General features: G+C 47.9%; 1 protein-coding gene across 1 annotated transcript in view; it reads right to left on the bottom strand.

The window, feature by feature from the left end:
• The window catches only part of LOC311518337 (uncharacterized protein C8orf74 homolog), a gene marked incomplete at both ends in the record, with an annotated part of 32880 nt that extends 14576 nt beyond the window's left edge, over positions 1-18304 (bottom strand). Inside the window, 2 exons of the mRNA XM_084624059.1 lie at positions 17794-17986; positions 18224-18304. Coding sequence (XP_084480185.1) covers positions 17794-17986; positions 18224-18304 — 274 coding nt within the window. The remainder of the gene's footprint in view (positions 1-17793; positions 17987-18223) is intronic.
• Positions 18305-22411: the final 4107 nt, after the last annotated feature.

The raw sequence follows: 22411 nt of genomic DNA, 5'->3' as shown, positions 1-22411 counted from the left end.
GTTCGTGCCAGACTGCTAATATTATATAAGATGACTACAGACTTATCTGGAGGGATCTATTTCTGTGTTTACTTGTCACAATGCTTTGGAAGTGACAATCTCTTTGAAGACTTTTTAGTTCCTCTTAGACCATTTAGACCCTGAGCCTGCTCACACCAAAATCAAAGACAAAACTCCCATCATCCTCCACTGGAGTAGGACTGGGCCCATAATACTCTTGTGACTGGATACAGAGGCTCTACCTATTTCCTGCAAGCGGTAGGGTTGCCACCCATCTGGTTTTTGGCTACTGGGTCTGGGTGCCATTTAGGGTTGACAGGTGCCCAGTTTTTGACTGGAAAGTCCAGTCGAAAAGTGGAGCTGGCAACCCTAAATGGCACCTGCACCTAAAGTCTGGTTACCATGGGGCGGGGGGAGGAGCCGAGTCATTAACCCATGCCAGCCTCTGCTCAGCCGGGGCTGTCTCCTACCTTCAGGCAGGCACCTTGAGATGATCCAGCAAATGATGGGGGATGGGGGAGAGAGGAGTGAGTGATGGGGCGGGGCCTTTGGAGGAAGAGGCGGAGAAGGGGCGGGGCCTCAGGGATCCAGTTACCAGCAATTAGAAAGGTGGCAACCCTAGCAAGCAGGTAGTTAACTGCCTGATCATACCCCCTATTGGGCAGAGTAGTCAAGGCTGGAGACTAAAGGCCCAATCATCGTCTCAGAAGGAATTCAGGAAACTCTGGTAAAACCTTAAAAAAGGCAACAGTGAAACTTATAATAAGTGACCCTCGCCAGGTGCCCACTCAAATGAGATGGTTGACTGAGATTAGGCAGAATTTTTCTCACCCTGTTGAGCAATATTTTGGGGGCAGTCTCACTGGCTTAAAAGGGTGGTCTCTTCTACAGTTTCAGTTATTTGTGTTCAGAATGGGGAAAAGTCTCTGAGAAGGCTGTACCCCACAGCTAAGAACATAACAATGGCCATACTGGGTCAGACCAAAGGTCCACCCAGCCCAGTATCCTGTCTACCGACAGTGGCCAATGCCAGGTACCCCAGAGGGAGTGAACCTAACAGGTAATGAATGATCAGATCATCTCTCTCCTGCCATCCATCTCCACCCTCTGACAAACAGAGGCTAGGGACACCATTCCTTTCCCATCCTGGCTAATAGCCATTAATGGACATAACCTCCATGAATTTATCCAGTTCTCTTTTAAATCCTGTTATAGTCTTCGCCTTCACAACCTGCTCAGGCAAGGAGTTCCACAGGTTGCATGTGCACTGTGTGAAGAAGAACTTCCTTTTATTTGTTTTAAACCTGCTGCCCATTAATTTCATTTGGTGGCCCCTAGTTCTTATATTATGGGAACAAGTAAATAACTTTTCCTTATTCACTTTCTCCACACCACTCATGATTTTATAGACCTCTATCATATCCCCCCTTAGTCTCCTCTTTTCCAAGCTGAAAAGTTCTAGCCTCTTTAATCTCTCCTCATATGGGACCCGTTCCAAACCCCTCATCATTTTAGTTGCTTTTTTGAAGCTTTTCTAATGCCAGCTGTTGGTGAAGGGCTGAGCTGTAACCCAGGCTGTCTGTTTCTCTTATTGTAGCCTTTGAACTCTATAAACCTTAAGAAGGGAACTTGCTGACCAAAAAAAAATCATTCATTGTTTGCAGAGCCAGATGACTCTGATCCGGCACAGCCGGGACAATGATGGTAGGTGGTTATTGAGAGGCACTGTAAAGTTAAACCCCAGCAAAATTATTAAAAAGGGAGAGATTCCACTAAACTCCTTCACTCTTCAATGAATATTATTAATGTCTTTTTTGTGGGGGTAGAGGGAATTGGCAGCAAACAAAGACAAATATTGAAATACACAATCATACAGAAGTAAATATTAAATAAAAATGCAATCCCCCAAATTACTAGAGAATTTGGGAAAAGCCATGCATTGGATGTGGTTATAAACAGAAGAGCAGAGCTGGTCAAAAAATGTCCATTGAGTCTTTTCCCCAAAGAAAATGTCTTTTTGACTAAAGCTAAAATTATCCTTTTAGTAAAAATATGTTAGGGGTTTTCATGAAACTTTTCTAGACAAATATTTTTGTTTAATTGCATCAGGAAAATCCCCACTTTCTGGCACTTTTTAACTTTTCTCCCCTTTTTCCAAGGAATAAACACAAAAAAGAGAGAGCGAGAAGGGGGAGTGTAATTTGCACACTAAAATGAAAGTTTGGGGAATTCTTAAAAAAATGTTTCAAAGTTCAAAAATTTCATATTTCACTGAAAACCCTCACACTTTCACAAACAAATATAAAATACAATTTCTTTTGATTTTTGTGTGTGTAAAATATGCTTCCCTTTTTTCAATCAGCTCTAGCGAAGGGTTTCTTAACCAAATGCTAATGCTAATAATGTGGTTCCCTCATTTTGGGGGACAGTTTATTTATAGTGTGTAAAGGAGAAATTCCACAAAAAATATAGTGTCCAATTATCAAGCTTTCTGGTCTGACAAACACCCGCCAGCCCTCAGCAGTAACATAAAAACAAATGGACTTTAGCGTTAATAGCCTGTGCTAATTCTTTATGGATCCGTTCGTACATGTGATGAAGAATATTTTTGTTATTATTACATTACCATTATGCAGAATCCCACAACACTGGCCACAGACTCAGGGGAGACTGAGTTCAATTCCTAGCTGTGCCATAGACTTGGTGTGTGACCTTGGGAAGTCACAAAATTTCTCTGTGTCTCAATTTTCAGTGTGTAAAATGGGGATGCTTCCCTGCATGAGAGATAATGAGCATACATTGAAATAATGTTGGTGAGGTGCTCGGATACTATTGTGATTAAGACCTAGCTAGCTAGTTCGTTTCTGCCAAGCTGCACTATGCATGAATCCTGGGAAGCAGTGACTGTGAAAGAAATTGGGGGGGTCATGGTGAATAATCAGCTGAACATGAGTTTACAGTGCAAAACTGTGGCCAAAATGGCTAACGCAATCCTTGGATGCATAAGCAAGGGAATCTCAATTAGGAGTAGAGAGGTTATTTTATCTCTTGTATTTAGCACCGTTCTGATTGCTACTGTAATATTGTATCCAATTCTGGTGTCCACAACTCTAGAAGGATATTGAAAAGGGTTCAGGATAGGATTCAGAGAAGAGCCACAAGAATGATTAAAGGATTGGAAAACATGCCTTATAGTGATAGACTCAAAGAGCTCAATCTATTTAGCTTAACAAAGAGAAAGTTAAGGGGTGACTTGATCACAGTTTATAAGCACCTATATGGAGAACAAATATTTGATAATGGACTCTTCAATCTAGCAGACAAAGTTATAAAAAGATCCAATGGCTGGAAGGTGAAGCTAGATAAATTCAGACTGGAAATAAAGTGAGGGCAATTAACTAATGGAACAATTTGCAAAAGGTTGGGATTGGTTCTCCAAGACAGGCAATTTTTAAGTCAAGATTGGAATTTTATTATTTTTAAAGAGATGCTGTAGTTCAAACAGGAATTATTGTGGGGAAGTTCTCTGGCCTGTGTTGCACAGGAGCTCAGACAGTGGTCCCTTCCAGCCTTAGAATCTAAGAATAACACAAAGAGCCTGAATTTTAAGTGCTGTAACCTGGCCTTCAATTTTGTCAGTAGAATTTTGCACTCCCAAGTAACTCTTCCCACAATTTTGCACCACAAAAATATTTGTGGGTTCAAATGATTCCACCGTCAAGTCACTAAACTACCTGACTAGAGCTCCTAAATCAGTTTAATGAAAAATGTTGAAAATTCAACCTTGTCTTCCTTTTGAAGATTTTCAAACAGAATCTTTTTGTTTGTTTGTTTTACCATGTTTTTTTTTTTAAAAAGGAGGACTTGTGCCACTTTAGAGAGTAACAAATTTATTTGAGCGTAAGCTTTCGTGAGCTACAGCTCACTTCATCGGGTTTTTTTGTGATTCCGCCCCCCATTTTAAAAAAAAGTATTGAAAACACTATCAAAATGGTTACAGAATTTTTAGTTCTGATTTATGTTTACCAAAAAAAAGGTTTTCAGGAAAATAAAAAATTTAGTTAAGCTTTCCAAGCATGTTTTTGATCAGGGGAAAAAAGATATCAGAAAAGGTACAATATTTCACAAAAATGAAAACATTCAAGGGTTGACAATTTTTATAAACATTTTTTTTAAACGGCTTTCTTTTTAAGAAAAATTCTTTAGTTAAAAGTATTGCCAACCCTTCACCCTATACCTGACTGAGCATGCAAATCAGGTAGTTAATGGTGTAATACTGTCATTTGCACCTGTATTTAATTGTGGGAATAAATTATGCCTCAAAATTGGAGTCTGTTTCTGAAAATCAGGTCCAAAAGAAAAATTTCTGGAGAAAAAGCCCTCTAATAAATTTACAGTCTGTGCAAAGTTAACTGAAGACAATAACTACCATCAGACTAGAAGTTTGAGCCATCCTAGGCAGAAGTCATTATGGTCTGAGCAGGGGACTGGGAGTCAAGACTTCCGGGATCTATTCCTAGCTCTGCCACTAACGGTATGCCTACACTTAAAATACTACAGCAGTAACACTATAGTCCTTCAGTGCAGGCAATACCCACGCTGACGGAAGGGCTTTTCCCATCGGTGTAGGTCATCCACCTCCATGAGAGGCAGTAGCTAGGTTGACAGAAGAATTCTTCCATTGACCTAGCATAGCCTACATTGGTATGCTGCACCACTGCATCATTTTAAGGGAAGACCTGCCCTCAGTTAGCCTATCTGCAATACAAGGATGGTAATTCCTACTTTAGGGTGCTGTGAGGCTTACTTAATTAGTGCTTGTTACACTCTCTGAGATCTGGAGGGGGATGAATGCATGGCCTTATTATTTATTGGTACTTCTGTAACACCGAAAGACCCCGGTCGTCGGCGGGCAGGATAAAACCGGGGACCTTTGGAGCTTAGTGCATGAGCCTCTACCGCATGAGCTAAAAGCCAACTGCCTGTTAGCTAAGGCTGTAGAGCCGACTCATTTAACTCTCTCTCTTGAAGGGGTCTTGGTGCCACTAGATGGGACAGACCACCACACCCAGGATGTGTGTGGGATACACTTCCTCAAAGTCAACAATGACAAGTCTGAGAGTGAATGACACCATCTGAGGTAAAAGTAGGTGGAGCCCAGGGAAGTAAAGTCCTTGGGGTGAAGAGATCTGGCTCATGAGATTCACAGCCTCGCCAGCTGACTCAGGCACTGCACAGCAAGACTGTAGCCAAGCGCTTCAGGAACCTGAGGTGAGTCTGTGCTGAACTGGGGGATAGGGAGATTAAATACACCATTGGCCCAGCACTTAGAATGAGGAGTGACTGCGCGTTATTCCTTGACAAAGGTTTGAATTGCAGTGGCGATAATACCAGCAAGGGCTTTGACTGCCCAGATGCCTCATGCACCCATGAATGGGGCCATGTGCAAAATTGGCTCTCTTGATAAAATGGCCCTAATGGGAGTGTATCGACCTAGATCATTTGTGATAGTGTTTATATCTGTCAAGGGAGAAGCCAAATAATGAAGAACACATCAAACACAGAAGCCCTCGGCATAGACTTCATTCCACCGCAAGCAGGGAGTGGGCAAAATGTGTATTAATATGACAGTAGCAACTAGAGAGTCCAGCGGTAACGTTAGGGGCTGCATGCATGTTGAGGCCTGCGCTATAAAACGTAGGTTGACCTAGGTATGTCGCTCAGGGGGGTAAAAAAAATCACATGCCTAAGGCTATGGCTACACAAGAGAGTTTACAGCAGCACCCACGGTGCCGTTATAAGCTCTCTAATGTAGCCGCTCTAAGCTGACGGCAGGGAGCTGTCCCATCAGCTTAACTACTATAGCCCCTGCGAGCAGCACTCGCTATGCAGCCGGAGAAGCTCTCCCGCCGGCACGGCACTGTTCACACCGGCGCTTATGTTGGTGTAGTTTTTGTCACTCAGAGGGGTGATTTATTCACTCGCCTGAGCGACATAAATTATGCCGACATAAACTGCAGGGTAGACATAGCCTAAGGCCTAGTTAGGCCAACCTAAACCCAGAATAGCAGTCTTCCATTGACCTAGCTACTCCCCTAAGGAGGTGGATTTACTACAGCTACTATGGCATGGCGGCATTCTAGCTGTGTCGCTGTAGTGCTTGTAGACAGATCCCTAATCAGTGCCATAAAGCACTCAGAATTTAAATAGACAAGACAGACAACAGGTGAGAGAAAGGAAGCATTGTTGTTATGCCCATGTTATACAGGCATAGAGGGCCTAGTTCTCATTTACACTCAGACCCCTTTACCCAGTTCTGGCAGGCAGCTGGTAACGTGACTTAAAAACCACTTTCCACTACCAAAGTGGTGTTAAATGCTCCCAGTCTAAATGAGAACCAGGCTCTGTTGGAGAGGTGTGGTCACTTGCCCAGCATCACACAGGGAGCCTGTGACAAGGTCTGGAACTTGAACCCAGATCGTTGATGCCCCGATCAGCACTTTTACCACAAGATGATCCTTCCTCTCAGAGTGACCATTATTATGACAATTATTATTATTTGTATTGCAGCAGAGTCTAGCACCACAGTCATGGGCCAGGACCCCACTGTGCAAGGTGCTGTACAAACACAGAACAAAGAGACGATCCCTGCTCCAGAGAGCTTACAATCTATGTATTCATGAAGTTGAAATAACATGTAAATCAGGCCTGTGATCTTCTTTTGGTTTCATACCAGTATAACTCCATTAACTTCAGTGGAGTTACTCCTCACTTACTTACACTGGTGTAAATGAGTTCCGAATTAGGTCCATCAACTTCAGTTGAAGAGTGGATTTAGGGTTATTTCACAAGCACATAGGGGGCTCAGTTACACCGCTGTAAATCTGGAGTAGCTAGTGGAGTTACTCTGGATTTACATGAGTGTAACTGAGAACAGACTCTGATCACATCGTTTCTGGATCAAGACCTTCAAGAAAACAGCAGGAGTGGAGAGGCCAAAGTTTTACTGTAAGGGAAGTCTATATTTAGGGCCAGGGATTAATAGCACCAAGATGCTACCGGAAAAGGAAAGCTGGATTGCAAAGAGAACGGGAGTCAGCACTGACCCTCCCAATCATCCCCCCTGCCACATCTGCCTGGGCAGTCCTGCTGCTACCAAAGTTCTCTCATTTGGACTCTCAGAATCTGGGGGAACTAGCAAGTTGTGGAGTATCAGCACCTCTCCATAGAGGATCTGGGCTATTCCAGCTGGGATATGCAAGAGTGGCAGCTCCCTACGGACACAGAGGAGAGAGCACAGCATGTCTGTCTATGAGGGGCCAAATTCGGCTGTATGTTAGGTCTGCGTTGTTCTTCTCATTAGGGCATAGACAGCTCGTGTTTAACCATGCTCTGATTTCTATTTAAATGTTCCATCACTCCAGCACAATAGCAATTACAGCCAGGCGCTGACTGCAGCCTGCTGCTACCTTAAGTCCGGTGCCCCCCCATGCACGATGGAGTCTGCCCACTGGTCTCTGCAGCCCCATCCAGCACCCGTACACCACATTAGCAACCTCTCCACACAGCACCCAGGCACATTAGTGGGTATCGGGCACCCGGGACCGGATTCTGATGTCACTTACATGGGTGTAAATCTAGAGCCACTCCAGTGAAGCCAATGGAGTTACACTGGAGTAAAACTGGAGCGAGAGGAAACCACCACCACCTCTGCCACCATCTCTTCCTCCTCCTGCAAGTAACTACTTAGGAACCTGAGTCCAGAAGATGGGCTCCTCTTCATGGATTGCAAACAGAGATAGGCACTTCCTTGCAGCCTGGACTTAGGTGCCTATCTTGGTGAGAGGGGAGCAGCTTAGGACACACCTCTGGTGTTGGCATCTCTCATCGGCTAGCAAGGTGGCTCTCTGTCTAGCATGCTGGCTTTTGTGGATCGCATTCTCAGGCTCCTCGCTCTGGCCATTCATTATACAGGGAGCCTAGGTCGGTGCCTAACTCAGGCTTTGTGGATTGCATTGTTGTTCCTGTGATTAGCAAGGTGCCGTGGTGGTCAGTGCTGCAATGCCGAAGTCCCCTTGTATGTCTGGGCCCTAGTTCTAGCCATGTCCACCTGGAGAAATACATCCTTGTACAGGGAGCAACCACTGCCTGCGCAGGAGGTGTGATCTGGAGGAGAGAGGGAGCCATGCAATGCACGGCAGGCCTGGGGGCAGAGGGAGAGCTGCAGGTAAGTGGAGAGCTACGGAAAGTGTGGGGCTCTCCTGGAGAGCTGCAGGGGAGCAAGCTGCAGCCATGGTAGAAACTGGGAAGGGTAGAGGATCCTTAGAAGTTCTGAGCTCAGAACATACCACCTGATCCAAAGCCCATTGAAGTTGATGGGATTCTTTCCATGGACTTCAGTGGGCTCTGGCTCAGGCCCATACTGGGGTGGGGGATTGTAGGGGAGAGATGGTCACTGTGAAGTGGCAGCAAAGTGACACTTACAAGGTGCCAGGTGGCCAGGAGTCTGCCCTGAGGAAGCCTAGCCTGCCTTTGCAAACTGTGCCTTGGTGTAGGATGGTGTCTCTGCCCTTCTCTCTCCTGCAAACCTTCTCTCCTCGGGTTTGTGTGCACAGCCCTAACCTTTGTATATACAAGAAAACAAATAAGCCTTTGTGTTTTTCATTTCAGAGGTTAATGGGGATTTGGCTGGGATCTCAAAAGAAGGCAGCCGACATTCCCTTTCCCCTAGCTACCGCAATTGCCTCCTCTCTTGCCACCCCAGCTCTCCCCTTTTCAAAGATTCATCGATTCCCAGGCCAGAAAGGGACCATTGTGATCATCCAGTCTGACTCCCGTCTAACACAGGCCAGAGAACTGCACCAGAGTGATTCCCAAAGTATATAGTTAATAAAACATCCAATCTTGATTTATAAATGGCCAGTGATGGAGAATCCACGACGACCCTTGGTAAGTTGTTCCAATGGTTAATTACTCTGACTGTTAAAAATGTATGCCTTATTTCCAGGCTGAATTTGGAATTTCCAGTCTAGCTCCAGCTTCCAGCCATTGGATTGTGTTACACCTTTCTCTGCTAGACCGAAGAACATATTATCAAATATTTGTTCCCCAGGTACATACTGATAGACTGTAATCAAGCCAACCCTTTGCCTTCTCTTTGTTACGCTAAATAGATTGACTTATTTGAATCTATCACTATACAGCAGGTTTTCTAACCTGTAGCGGGATGGTCACCCCGCTCCAGCCCCGAGGGGGTTAAAAACAGCTCTGGGGAAGGGCTGCCCTGGGGAGCCAGTCATGGGTGGGCTTGAGGCAGCCAATCAGGGCCCGGCTGGGCCAGTATAAGAAGGGCTCCTGGGGAGAAGGCAGAGAGTCTCACTCTAGCCTTGGAGGTGGGAAGGACCTAGCTGCCTGGGAGACAGGATACCTTAGACAGAGCAGTGCTGGGGAAGGGCAAGAGGAGCTGGGGAGCTCCAGCCTGGCAACTCCCCGAGCTGAGGCCTTGTTAAAGGCCCAAGGAGGTACTGGGGCCACAGAGGTGCAGCCCAGGGATAGGCAGAGGCAGCTGGTCCAACCCCTTTGCCAATGATGAGTGGCCATTATAGACTGCAGTTTGCCCCAGAGAAAGGGGGCTAGATGATGACTGGCAGTAGCCACTGAGGCAAGGTGAAAAGAAAAGGGTGACTTGTGTCACCTTAGAGGGCATAGGGGGTGGGGATTCCCATGGGAGGGGAGACCCAGAGTATGGGGACTACTGTGGGGCAGAATCCCAAGATAAGAGGGCACTGGGGCCTGCGGCAGACAAGACACCAGCCAACAGGGGGTGCTCCGAGGCTGGAAAAGAACTAATTCCTGGATGAACAGCAGGAGGCGCTGTGCTGGTGAGTGCTCGATCTGCTACATAACCCTTTAATAATTTTTATGGCTCTTCTCTGAACCCTCTCAAATTTATCAACACCCTTTTGGGGGATTCTCCCAATCCATCTTGTATGCTGTCTCCACAGTCTTTCCTCTTGCCAAGCACATCACATCCCATCCCTCTTCAGATCTCTCTGTTACCTTCCCAACCTTCCACTCCAAAGGTATGATCCAAAGTCCAGTGAAGGAAAGACTCCCATTGACTTCTGTGGGCTTTGGACTGGGTCTCTAGTCCTTGCCTTATGGCCATGCACAACGTAACACCTCCCTACCTCTCTGCTCTTCTCTCTTTTCACTACCCCTTAACCACTCCACTCTGCCTAAGGCTGCGTGAGGAACCAACCCTTCACTTTCTTCTCCCACTCCCATCTGCGTGCCTGAGTCCAAGAGGCCTGCTCTGCCTCTGACCCTGTTCACCGTACCTCTATCTTTTCCTTCATCCGACCCCATCCACCACACCTCCACCTTCAAATCCCCCCCAACCCTTCTTCCAGGTAGCCCATAATCCTGAATCCCCCTTGAAAGAAAAGTTAAAAAGACAATAGAAAACAGGAACAAAACATATGCAACTAACCAAACAGGCATGAAACATCATTGCTTTGCTTTTTAATGTACCATCCTTGGCCAGTAAGCTGGCTATTTAGATCAGGGCAGAGGACCCTGGGCCTGCTTCTCCACTGCCTTGCACCTTGAGCAGTCGTTTACACCTGTGCAAACTCGGCAACACTCCCATCTCAGAATTCTCCACTCACACCAGCATTTTACACCCATGTTGCCCGGCATTGGTGACCTCACAAAGGAGCAAGGCAGTGCGGAATCTTCTTGCTGTCATGCACATTGCACAATATTGGCACTGTACAAATAACAAATATAGTTAAGCTTTTGCAGCTAACATACTGATGGAAATGGTTTGAACAATATTTCTCAGTCACTAACACAGTCTGAGTTTATAAAAGCAGCATTTTCCATCAGTGTCAAAGTTTGGCTCCTCACCCTGAAATGAGTTGTTTGGTTTTTTTTCCACAAAGATTTAGTTCTGGAGATTAACTTCTGGTGCACTCTGGCTCTTTTGAAAGATTTCAATCTATCATTAGCTCCCCATCCATCATGCAGCAGGGCTGATTGTAAACTACACAGCATAGCTCCTTCCCCTGTGAATTGGCAGGGCAAACTGAGAATGGGTTGCTACTTTATTATAATATTCCCCACCCTGCAAAGGAAAATTTAATTTCTTTGTGATGTTTTAATTAAACTTTAAACTAATTGCTAAGAAGCAATGGATGTCTCAAATAGATTCTGTCTCATAAGGCTCGCTTGAGAATCAATATGATCCTGGGTGTTGTGTGGCAATAACTAGGACACCATTGAAAGGCAGCGAATTCTGAATGAATTACTCAAACTGGAAACTCCTTGGGGCAGGGACCATCTTTGTATGGCCTCTAGCACAATGAGGTCCTGGTCCATAACGGGGACTCGCAGGTGCTGCAGTAATACAAATAATAAAATTCACTCATGCACAGAGGAATCAGAAATGGTCTATGTAGTTCTTAAGTCCTCAGCATATGTGGGTTGCAAGCCATGCATAGGCCTGGAGCTGGTCCCTGCTCGAGGTGAATTTCACCTTCTGTGTGAAATGGTTTTGCTAGGCTGTCATTCACACTATGCTACCCCAAAAGTCCAAACCCGGGTGGCTTGCAGAACTTTCTTCAAGCCCAGAGCAAATGTGCAGAATAAACCTGTAGTGCAAACAAGTTGGCTACTATGACAATAACGGTGAGGCCTTCAAAACCAGCATTATACAAACATGACCGACCTCAAATGATGTGAACCAGTTTGATTAGCTCATAAGTAAACAGCTAGCAAACTCTGGTTGTCCCCATACTCCCTGTCACATGGGGATGTGCAGCGCACCCAGAGCTCCCACCTGCTCATTGGCAAAGGAGGCTGCTCAGCTACTTACTATGCTCCTTGGAGGTGGTATTCAGCACCCCGTGGGCCCTAAATGCCATACACCCAGAGGCATCGGCTTTACGGTCAGTCGTACAAACGGGCAATTATTTAGTGAGTTCATTAAAAACATAAACATTCTAACGCCCAACATTGCAAAGCAGGGAACGCAACGGCCATGCTTTGTAGCTGGTAAGGGGAGGAAGGGTTGTATCCTATCCAGGCATCCCCAAGGGAGCTCTGTTCTCTCTTTCATCCCAAGGCATCTGGGTGGGCTCTGATCACCTTGAACGGAGGGGAGAGGGACTATAACTGACTGGAAGGTGAGGTGAAACACCCAGGTGCCCCCTCCCCAGACCCTTACCGCTGCACTTCCCAGAATGGAAGGTAGGAAAATTGTCCCTTTGTCTGACTGTCATGTAATGATATCCTCTCGAACTATGTCACTGTGGCTTTACCACCCAGGAACACTGGAAGCTCCCTAAAAGTGCGGGGGGGCAGGGTAATGGTGCCCAGACTGTGGCCCCACCCCTATGTTGCCCTTCCCGCCAAAGTCTCGCCACTGCACCATCCCTTCCCCTGAGGGCCTGCCTCCATGCTGCCTCTTCCCTTCCCCCCTGCAAGACCCTGCCCTGCACTCGCTCCTCTCTGCCCCCCCATCACCCTTACAGCTGGTAAAAAGTGGGGGGGCATGGCCCCCAGCCCCCCATTCTGGCACCCCTGTTACCATCCTTTCCTTCCTTCATCTGCTGCTCTTCATTACAGGGGCATGAAGGAGGAAGGGATCTGACACCTGCCCCTCTCAGCTTATCTTAGATCTGATTCCCCTTCTTACGTATGCTGATGTGAATCAGAAGCAACTCGACTGAAGTCAGGAGAGTAAGACTGGTATAAAATCAACATGTGAGGAGAATCTGGCCCTTTACAGCCTCCAGAGTGGGAAGTGGGGGATCACTCATCGTTTACGTGGATGAGTGTAGGACAAGCCCTAGAACTAAAAGGGATGGAATTCAACCCTGAAACCCCAGAGATAGAGAGGATTTGAGAAAGTTCAAATGAGATCCGGATCCAAACTTTGTGGCCCGAGTCCATCTCTGTTTAAATCTTGTGCTAAATAAATATGACGACACGCCTAAATGGCGTGAGCTGAATGTATTATCTTATAAGCAAACAAGGACAGTATTAGCTCTAATTTGTTTCTTGGCAGCAAAGTGGGGGCAAAAAAAAAAAATGATGTCACCAAAATAATGCGTGTAGCAAGAGGCACCGTGCACCTTTCAGGGCAAGGTAGCTTGGCTGAAAAGCTCTGCCTGAAAGACATGCATTTGCATGTTAAAAGCAAGGTGGGCAATGGATGGGACTGACAGATGACAACAGGGCTTGATCCTGCGAAGAGCTGAATGCCCTCGGAGCACACGGACGTCCATGGCAGTTGAGGGTGCCTTTTAGGCTCAGGTTCTAGAGGTCCAAGCCGAAACCCGTTGTAACACCTCATTGTCTTGGGTGGAAGATGCATCAAGCCCTAACATGGTATTTTACATGCACTGGGGTAAATTCTCCCCTCAGCTACACCAGTGCAATGCTGGTGATCCTAGAGGGGACCCCCAGTGTGGTTACACCCGTGTAAATGATGGGACCAAATGGACCATTAGCTGATTGATCTTCACTCTTCTTGTTCGGTCAATATCCCTGTTTTCCAGATGAGGACTCAGACAGGGTGACTTGCCAAAGGCCACCAGAGGGGGCCAGCACCAAATCTAGACACTTGTGTGGGAAGAAAAATAGTCAGGCAATGTTTACACTAGGGGTTTGTGCCTGTGAGGCAGGAGTAAAGACCCGCAGCGAGCTCGCTAATCAGAGGCAGTCTAACGAGTTCAGCAGGGCCCCACCTGAGCTGCTTGATTGGCTAAACCCCCGCTTGGCTGAAGGGGATCGGCAGACCTGCTCTTCAGCTCAGCAGGGCACTGGCTGCACAAAGCATTCGCCCACGGCTGCAGTAAGCCTTGCGTCTGCTTGTTCCTGGCCTCATTCTAGCCTTGGACCCTGCCTCACTCCGGTTCTGGCCCTCAGCTCTGATTCCTGGCCTCTGACTTGAGTTCTGCCTGGGGGCTCTGATTCCTGATGTCTACCTCCTGCTCTAAGTACTAGGCATGACCGTCCACGTCCCAGTCCCTGACGCAGTGCAGCGTTGGTGTAGCTAGGCATGAACAGCCCCTTTTCCAAAGTGCAGGCAAGCCCCTAAACACAGGGGTTCCTGGCTCCAACTGCTCAGCAACACCTTATTTCTGAGGGGTAGGGGGCAGATTACGGTTTCAGTATCGCTGGTGTAAAACAACGGCGACTCCAAGAGCTTTTATGGGAGTTAGACTGGTGTAAATCCGCAGTAACAGAATCTGGACCGAGATCACTTGACTAGTTTTATCTCCGCATGTGGGCCCCCTTAACCAACTCCTTCCCTGTGCCTTTTATTCTCAGAAACTAATCTCAGTGGGAGGAAAATTACAATACCTGGGAGAAGGGGCTACTGGCGATCAATGTGGCTTTGAGGAGTAGCACCATTTCTTAGAAGGAGCCCAATTCCTGTTCCAAATCCTGATGGGCCACAAAAACCTGGAGTATCTATGGGTAACTAGATGCCTTAACCAACTTCAACTTTGTGATAACTTATCACCCAGGGACAAGAAACAGGAAGCTGGATGCCCTATCCCACAAAGGTGAATATCTCAAACCTGATAGAGATGCACATGCTCAAGGTGCCCAACTTTATCCATGAGACGATCAGCAGTGGTCTGGCATCCTCCATCCACTCCCTGATGATCCGTACACAATCCAGATTTGCCAGACTCTGAATGATGTGGGTAGCCAACCTGACTCTGAGTTCCAATTACAGAATGGCCTTCTCTATCACAAGGGTTGTATTTATGTTCTGGAGGGACAACCTGGGCTTCAGGTATTGAAAATATGCTGCAATTTGCTGTTTGTGGACCCTTTTGGCCAATTCAAGATCTGGAACGTGGTCTTGAGGAGCTTTGGGTGGCTAGGCCTATAAGAGTATATACATCAAGGAGTATATATGATTCTGGAACCTCACCAATCATACCAAGAACCCACGATCAAACCCTTAGGTCTCCTCCAGCCTCTGCCCACATCCCCGCAGCCTTGGTCTACTATATCAGTGGATTTCATCGTAGAACTGCCCCACTTGTAGGGACACTCAGTAATCCTGGTTGCCATTGATGTCCTAACAAAGGTGGCACACTTCATCCCACGCTGTACTTTTCCTAACACATGTGTGACGGCTCGGCTCTTCTTGGAAAATATCTATCACTGCCATAGGTTACCGCCAGACATTGTATCGGACTGGGGACACCCATTCACCTCTCAATCATAGCAGGACATTCTCAGACTCCTTGGCATCAAGTCTAGCCTAGCACCCACAGACAAATGAGAAAACAGAGAGAGACAATCAAATCTTGGAGCAGTATCTTCACTGCTTTCTAAATTTACCACTAGCACAGCTGGCTCCCCCTGCTGTGCTACGCTGAGTTCACATATAACAATGCAATCCATGCCTCAACCCAACAGAGCCCATTCTTTGCAAACTATGGATTTCACCCTCACTTCCACCCAGACCTAACTGTAAGGTCTCCAGTACTAGTTACCACGGATTTAGTGTCCCACCTACTCTGGGAGCTCAAGGAACACTTGCAGTCTGCCAGAGAAGCCTATAAACACCACGTGGACCAAGACCATGAGGCTGCCCCCAATCTGTCTGTAGGGGACCAGGTATGGCTTTCTGCTCAGAACCTTAAATGGAGTCAGCCATCTGCCAAACTAGACCACCAATTCCTGGGCCCCTTCAAGATTAAAGAATGGGTAAATCCAATTGCCTTCAGGTTATGGCTACCCTTGAAGATCCACCCTGTCTTTCACATCTCACTTTTAAAGCCCTACAAAGAAAACCCATACCCAGACCATTCCAACTTGCCACTGCCACCCAGTCTACGGACAGGAGGAGTGCTTTGTCCACCTAATCCTCAACTCTTGGAGAATTAGGGGAAAGCTCTAATACCTGGTGGACTGGGAAGGCTGTAATCTGGTTGAGCAGTCTTGGGAACCGGTAGAGAAAGTCCAGGCCCTGGCCATATTGCAAAACTTCCATCAGAAGTACCCAGAGAAACTGGGCCTTGAGGTCCCCAGGAGATGCCCTCAGGGTGTGGGGGTTAGTGTCAGGAATCAGGGCCTGCAGAGGAGCCAGTCTCCAGGCAACCTAACAAGTGCAGCTGGGCTGTAGTAGGCTGCCTGATTTGGTGGGAAGAGTCAGCAGACCGGCTCTTAAGCCCAGCAGTAGCAGTTCAGCATCTGCTCAAAACATTCACCCATGGCCGCAATAGATCCTGCACCTGCCTTATTCTAGCCCTGCTCCTGCCTCAAACCCAGCTTTGTCCCTGGCCTTGCCTCACTCCAGGTAACCTGACTCTGATCCTCAGCTCCTGTTCCTGACTTCGGACTCTGGCATCTGGCCTTTGATTCCAGCTTGACCCTGAGCTGCTATTTCTGGCTACTGGCGCTTGCTCTAGCCACTAGGCCTGACTCCTTGTTCGAACCATGAGGCAAGATCACCCATGTCCTGATCTCCAACAGTCACACAGGAGACCTGAGGTAGAGTCCTTGACTGCTAGTGGGGAATGCTCAGAAAAGTATGTATATAAAGCTGGTATGAATTCACAGCTGGGTTTGAACTTGAGCCCATAGCAGAGATCTATCCCACTTGAGCTAAAGGAGTAACTCCATTATCTTGTAGAAGCAGTAGGTTATTATCCTCCAGGCTGACCACCCACTAGAGGGAGCTGTGACAAACTGTGGGCTGCATGTGTTGAACCTTAAATGGGTGTTGCAAGAACAAAGTGTTACTTACACTTGCACACCTAGGTGTTGGAAAGTTTAAAGTGGGCGTGCTGGTGTTTTCACCAACAAATCATAGGCACACCTACATCACATGGGAAGTTTACAGGCACAGTCCTGATATTTGGGGCTTTTTCTTATATAGATGCCTATTACCCCTCCCCTTACCACCCCATCCCCATTTTTAATACCTGATGTCTGGTCACCCTACATGGGAGCCTAGTTTTACCTGTAAGGCCCAGTAATGTTTGTTTGGGGGCTGTTGTGAGGGGAAGCTCATAAGTGTTTATCCAGTGCTCTCAGATCCTTGCATGGAAGGTGCTCTATACATGTGGCTGCTGTTATGACACCAAGATTCAAGTGTTCGCTTCTCACAGTCTCTAATAGAGGTAGGGCAAGGGCCTGATTTCAGCTCTTGCAAACGTGATACATATGCAGACCTCAGAGTAACAGCCGTGTTAGTCTGTATTCGCAAAAAGAAAAGGAGGACTTGTGGCACCTTAGAGACTAACCAATTTATTTGAGCATAAGCTTTCGTGAGCTACTGAGCTGTAGCTCACAAAAGCTTATGCTCAGATAAATTGGTTAGTCTCTAAGGTGCCACAAGTACTCCTTTTCTGTTTGCAGACCTGTGTCACTTGGTCTGCGGGGCTGCACTCAGACAGGTCAGCCCACAGTTAAGTGGAGCGCATCTCCTGTGTGCGTCCCCACTCACTACAAGAGCAGGGCTCTTTGCATGCCTGGACAGATCTTGAAATAATGGGCCTGATTCTGCTCTCCCTTACACTGGTGTAACTCATGCACCCTCTCCTGGAACGCTGTGTTCATGCCTCGTCATGAGGGGGCTGCATGGGGACAACTGACCCACTGACTATTAACATCCCTTCCCCCGAACAGTTAGGACTTGATTCTCTTTGCACCAGTTTTACCGCAGTGTAACACCATTGCCTTCCATGCTTCTGATTTACACTGAGGGGAGAGAGAGAGGAGAAGCTGGAGGCAGTTCCCATTGCTAGGACGCACCTTTGGTTTCGTTCAGCAGCTCTTCCGCAAGCTTTCCCGCTTCCACGACTGCAGGCCAGGAGAGCCCTTTCTCCACGGCGAACACAATGCTGCTGTAAAGACTGTCGAGCTCTATGCTGCGCCTGAGATCCCTCACGTCATCAAACTCCTCCCATCGCAGGAGCGCTCTCAGACACTGGCGCCCTTCTTCCCTCTGGCAGAGACATAAACACGAGTGACATGGGAGTGGCGGGGGATGCAGGCACTTCGCTTGCAGATGCAGCATCTTCTCCTGAACAAGAATGGGCCAGATCCTCACCTGGCTGAAGTCTGAGTAATTCCCTGGAAGCCAATGGAGTAATTCTGATTTATGCCAGCTGAGAATCTGGGCCAGCAAGTGTCTCAAAATATAGGAACCTCGGGCCAGATTCTGATCTCATGGTTGTTTTACTCCATATGGTTCGTAGCGCCTGGTTTTCCCAGGCGTGAGAGAGAGCGGAATCAGGCCCTTAAGCGTTTCCACTGGGTCCATCTCATGCAGTGTCCTGCTTGGTCTGTCATGTCTGATATCCCGCATCAGAGGGGAGCAAGCAGCTCTCAAAAAGTGACTGTGGGCTTTACTGGGCCAAGTGGGGGAGTCACAGCCACCCACCCCCATGTCTCCTCCAGACCCTTGCTTGGCCTAGCTGGGTTTTAGGTCTCAGTCTGATGCAGCTCACAGCCTCTGCTCTGTGGAGGGGTTGGAAGTGAGTAGAGCCTTGGCTCCAACCCGCATCCCTCCTGTAATAGGTCGGCTTAGCCAGCCTGGTACAGGTTTCAGAGTAACAGCTGTGTTAGTCTGTATTCGCAAAAAGAAAAGGAGGACTTGTGGCACCTTAGAGACTAACCAATTTATTAGAGCATAAGCTTTCGTGAGCTACAGCTCGTAGCTCATGAAAGCTTATGCTCTAATAAATTGGTTAGTCTCTAAGGTGCCACAAGTACTCCTTTTCTTCCAGCCTGGTACAAGCACTCTTTCAAATCTCTGTGAGGTACTTTCTCCCTGGAGTGGGGTAGTAATTGTGCCTCAGGGCGATCCCTGGGTTGGTGCAGCTTCCACCCCACTCCTTGCTCAGGAATATGTCTAAAGGTGCAATCATGGAGGCGGCAAAGTTCCTTCCTGACCTTTATAGGGTTGGCCCTGCAGCATAAGAGATTTGCCTCATCACTGCAACCACCCAGCAACAGGCTGCATCCCAGTGACTTTGTGGAGTCAAATCCATGGGACCTAATTCTGCAGGGTGCTAAGTGCCCAGTGGGAGTGAAGGGCAGGATCAGTGTATTTCCTCTTGTCATCTCAGTTCTACCTGCCATAAACTGCCCTGTGGTTTGGGGCCAGGTGTACAATGGCCAGTCATAAACTGCCAACAGCTGATATAGGCCATTTCAGCAACCCTTCTAATTCCCAAATGCTTAGGAGGAGGTGCGGGCATTGTAAAGGTGTGGCAGGCAGGGATCTAACCTATTGTTCCCCTGACCCATGCCATGTGGCTGGGGTCAGTACGTGCTTACTATTGCAGTGGGAACGGGGTATAAACCCTCATCTGATTCTGAAGGTGAAAAGAAGAGAAAGAGAGCAGGCCTGGGGGCCAGAAAGAGGCAGAGGGAAGGGACTGTCAGCATCACAGAGATGCCTGCTGGGTCCTATGCGGAGGTTCAGAGCTAACTCCGCCGAGCCCCAGCTATGCTGTGGCGTTAAAGACCCAGCTCCTGAGCTCAGAGAGGTAAATCTGGAGTTGCTCATCTAGTGTCAATGAGGTTATCTGGAATTTCCACCAGTCTCGGGTCAGGTGATGCACTATTCACCAAGATCTTAAAAATCTGTCTCTTTGGAGTCCTATGTTTTAGTGGGGGGGAGGGATAGCTCAGTGATTTGAGCATTGGCCTGCTAAACCCAGGGTTGTGAGTTCAATCCTTGAGAAGGGCCATTTGGGGACTGGGGCAAAAATTGGGGATTGGTCATGCTTTGAGCAGGGAGTTGGACTAGATGACCTCCTGAGGTCCCTTCCAACCCTGATATTCTATGATTGCCTAGAGTAGGATTTGACCTAATGGCTCTGACCTCTCCCTATTTCATGAATGAATGATAGCTATCTTTACCTGAAGCTGACAGACTCTCCTTACCCCCTCTGCTGATAAGGCCACCATCCTTATCAGAACCCGTTACTAGGGGGCACAGCTTGTCTTATACAATCACAAAGGTGGCAAAGTTCCATTGCGTGGTAATGTTCTAGGAGCCAATCCAAGCCCTCCCAGCCCAGGCGGGACTCTCCCCGACAGCAGATTCCCTAGAGTTGTATCATTTGCTGTTAAATGTCCCAACTGATGGGGCTGCTATCCCCGCCCCATTGCACAGTCTAATAGATCTCACTGCCAGGAAGCTTTTCCAGTTATTGGATGCAGCCACTGAGGTTGCTAGAAAAGCAGCTTGACTGTAGTGTGGGCAGAAGTGGGCCCCTTTCTGCATAAATGGTCCTTCCCTTTGTTTCGTTCCAGGCCTCTTCCTTACAATACCCATTTGTATTTCACGGTTGTGACCGATACCTCTGCTGCCTAGCAGCTGTGCACTCCCAACCCATGGGCTCTGTTTAGCCAGAATGTACAGAGTCAGGGCCAGATTGTGATCAGTCCTCATGCAGAGCCTGAGGTGCAAGAAACCTGCCCTCCCTGCCTGGACCACTAACGGGGCTGATTGCAATAGCAGCCCTTAGGAGCAGGGGCTGCTCAGTCCCTCCTCCCACCACCAAGAAAATTGCTCGAAGGGTCAGGGCAATGGGGACATGAGGCCATAGCCCTGCCAGCCCTCTGCACTGGCTCCTGGGGCAGGGCCAGTGCACTAAGGGGAGCATCCACACACGGGAGCTCCAGGAGGGCACAATGTGCCAGGGCTTTCCCGTGAGCCAAGAGGCTCTGCACCATCCTGCACACAGGGATGGGGACAAACTGCACAGTCTAGCACTTAGCCATGTCTGTCGATTTTTCTCTTAACTGCCTCCCATTTTTTAGCCTACATCTTTCTCCTACTGAGAACTGGGCCTGGTGTTCCAGGTAGAGCATCACTGAAGGGCTAACCGCCTTCCTGACCTCTGACAGCATGACATGGCTTCCTCAACCAGCAGGGCATGTACACAAACTCCTCCTGGTGGGTGAGTCACGTTCTGCCATTGCAGCTGCACCTACTCCTCTCCCAAAATAGTAAATGCAAATGTTTGTGAGAGCAACTCAGGGATTGGTAACCACCAATCAACCAAAGAGTCAGTGGCTGGTTTATGGCCTGAAGCATGAGGGAATAATCCTGTCTCTCTCGCCCACTCATACACACGCTCCACTGTGTAGAGCTGCAGCGGGGGTTGAAAACGCATGGTCCTGGGTCATATACAGTATACTCCTGATTTTCGGAAACCCTATTGTCTGACCAGCCGCATTATCCAAATCGCTTCCTTGTCCCGCAGCATGCTGTTAATTTTGTTGATGCAGAAGCCAGACTATGATAAAACATAGTTCACTCCCCCATAGCATTATCGGCTCTGCAGAGCCAACAGGACAAATTAGTAACTTTGTCTTTACTCAGATCCTGGACCGTAAACCACCCAGGAAGACTATTATCTTCAGAAGCATGTGACGGTCACTTTACAGAGCAGAGGCCCATTAAGGATTTTTGCAGACCCCCTTCATTTGTCCAACATTTCCTCAATGGAAATGTAATGCTGACATAGGCCATCAATGTTGTTCCCAGGGGCAGAATCTCAACAGCCCCAGGAGGGCTGGAACAATTTTTATAGTGGGGGTGCTGAAGATGGAAACCGTGTGTTTGGTGTGTGTGATTACTACCTCAAGCCAGTGGGGGCGGAAGCACCCCTCCTTCCAGCACCACTGAACAGCCCCACATCATTTAGGGTACACACATTTTTACAATCTAAATGTATTTCGAAGATTCGGCTGAGGCAAAAAGACCAGGAGTCGCTAGACTCTATGTGTAGAAAACTAGTGCAGGGAAGGGTCTGAGGCTTCTACACAAGGGAGATAAGCTGGCATACTGAGGGTTTCTGTCTGTGATAAGGGTAGATAAGAAAATCAGAACAATGCAACTCAGCAGCTGCAGTGGTGAAAAATGTCTAGAGGCAGAGACACGTGTTTTCATCTGGGGAAGAACAACATTCGTACCATTCCGGGACTGCAGCCTACCTCAGCCCCGCAGAAGGACTGAGGTTAGAGTGAGAGGGTGAGAATCTGCAGTCAAGAGGCCACACAGCAGAGTCAGAGCCAAGTGGAGCTGCTGCTTGCTTTTCGCTCCCATCTGATAAGCAAGGCAGATTGCACACCCAGACAGGTCTGAGGGAACTTGGGCAGCTGTATGAGACAAGGAATGCATTGGGATAATGCAGAGGTTCGGATAATAGAGCAGAGACCTCCTGGCTGTGGGGGAGGCCACCCCGCTGCGCCCTTCCCTGCTCTTTGCCCCTGCAGGAGTAGGGTTTTACCTGCCGTGGGCAGCACAGGGAGCCCTCTGCATCCCCGCTGTCACGGGAGGGAGGGAGCGGGGCTGTGACAGCCCAGCTGCAGAGGGCTCCTGGCTGGGGTCTCTGCTCTGCCCCATCTG

Source organism: Lepidochelys olivacea, assembly GCF_965140295.1.
Source record: "Lepidochelys olivacea isolate rLepOli2 genome assembly, chromosome: 3".
NCBI lineage: Eukaryota > Metazoa > Chordata > Testudines > Cheloniidae > Lepidochelys > Lepidochelys olivacea.
This window is presented reverse-complemented; position numbering and strand designations above follow the sequence as displayed.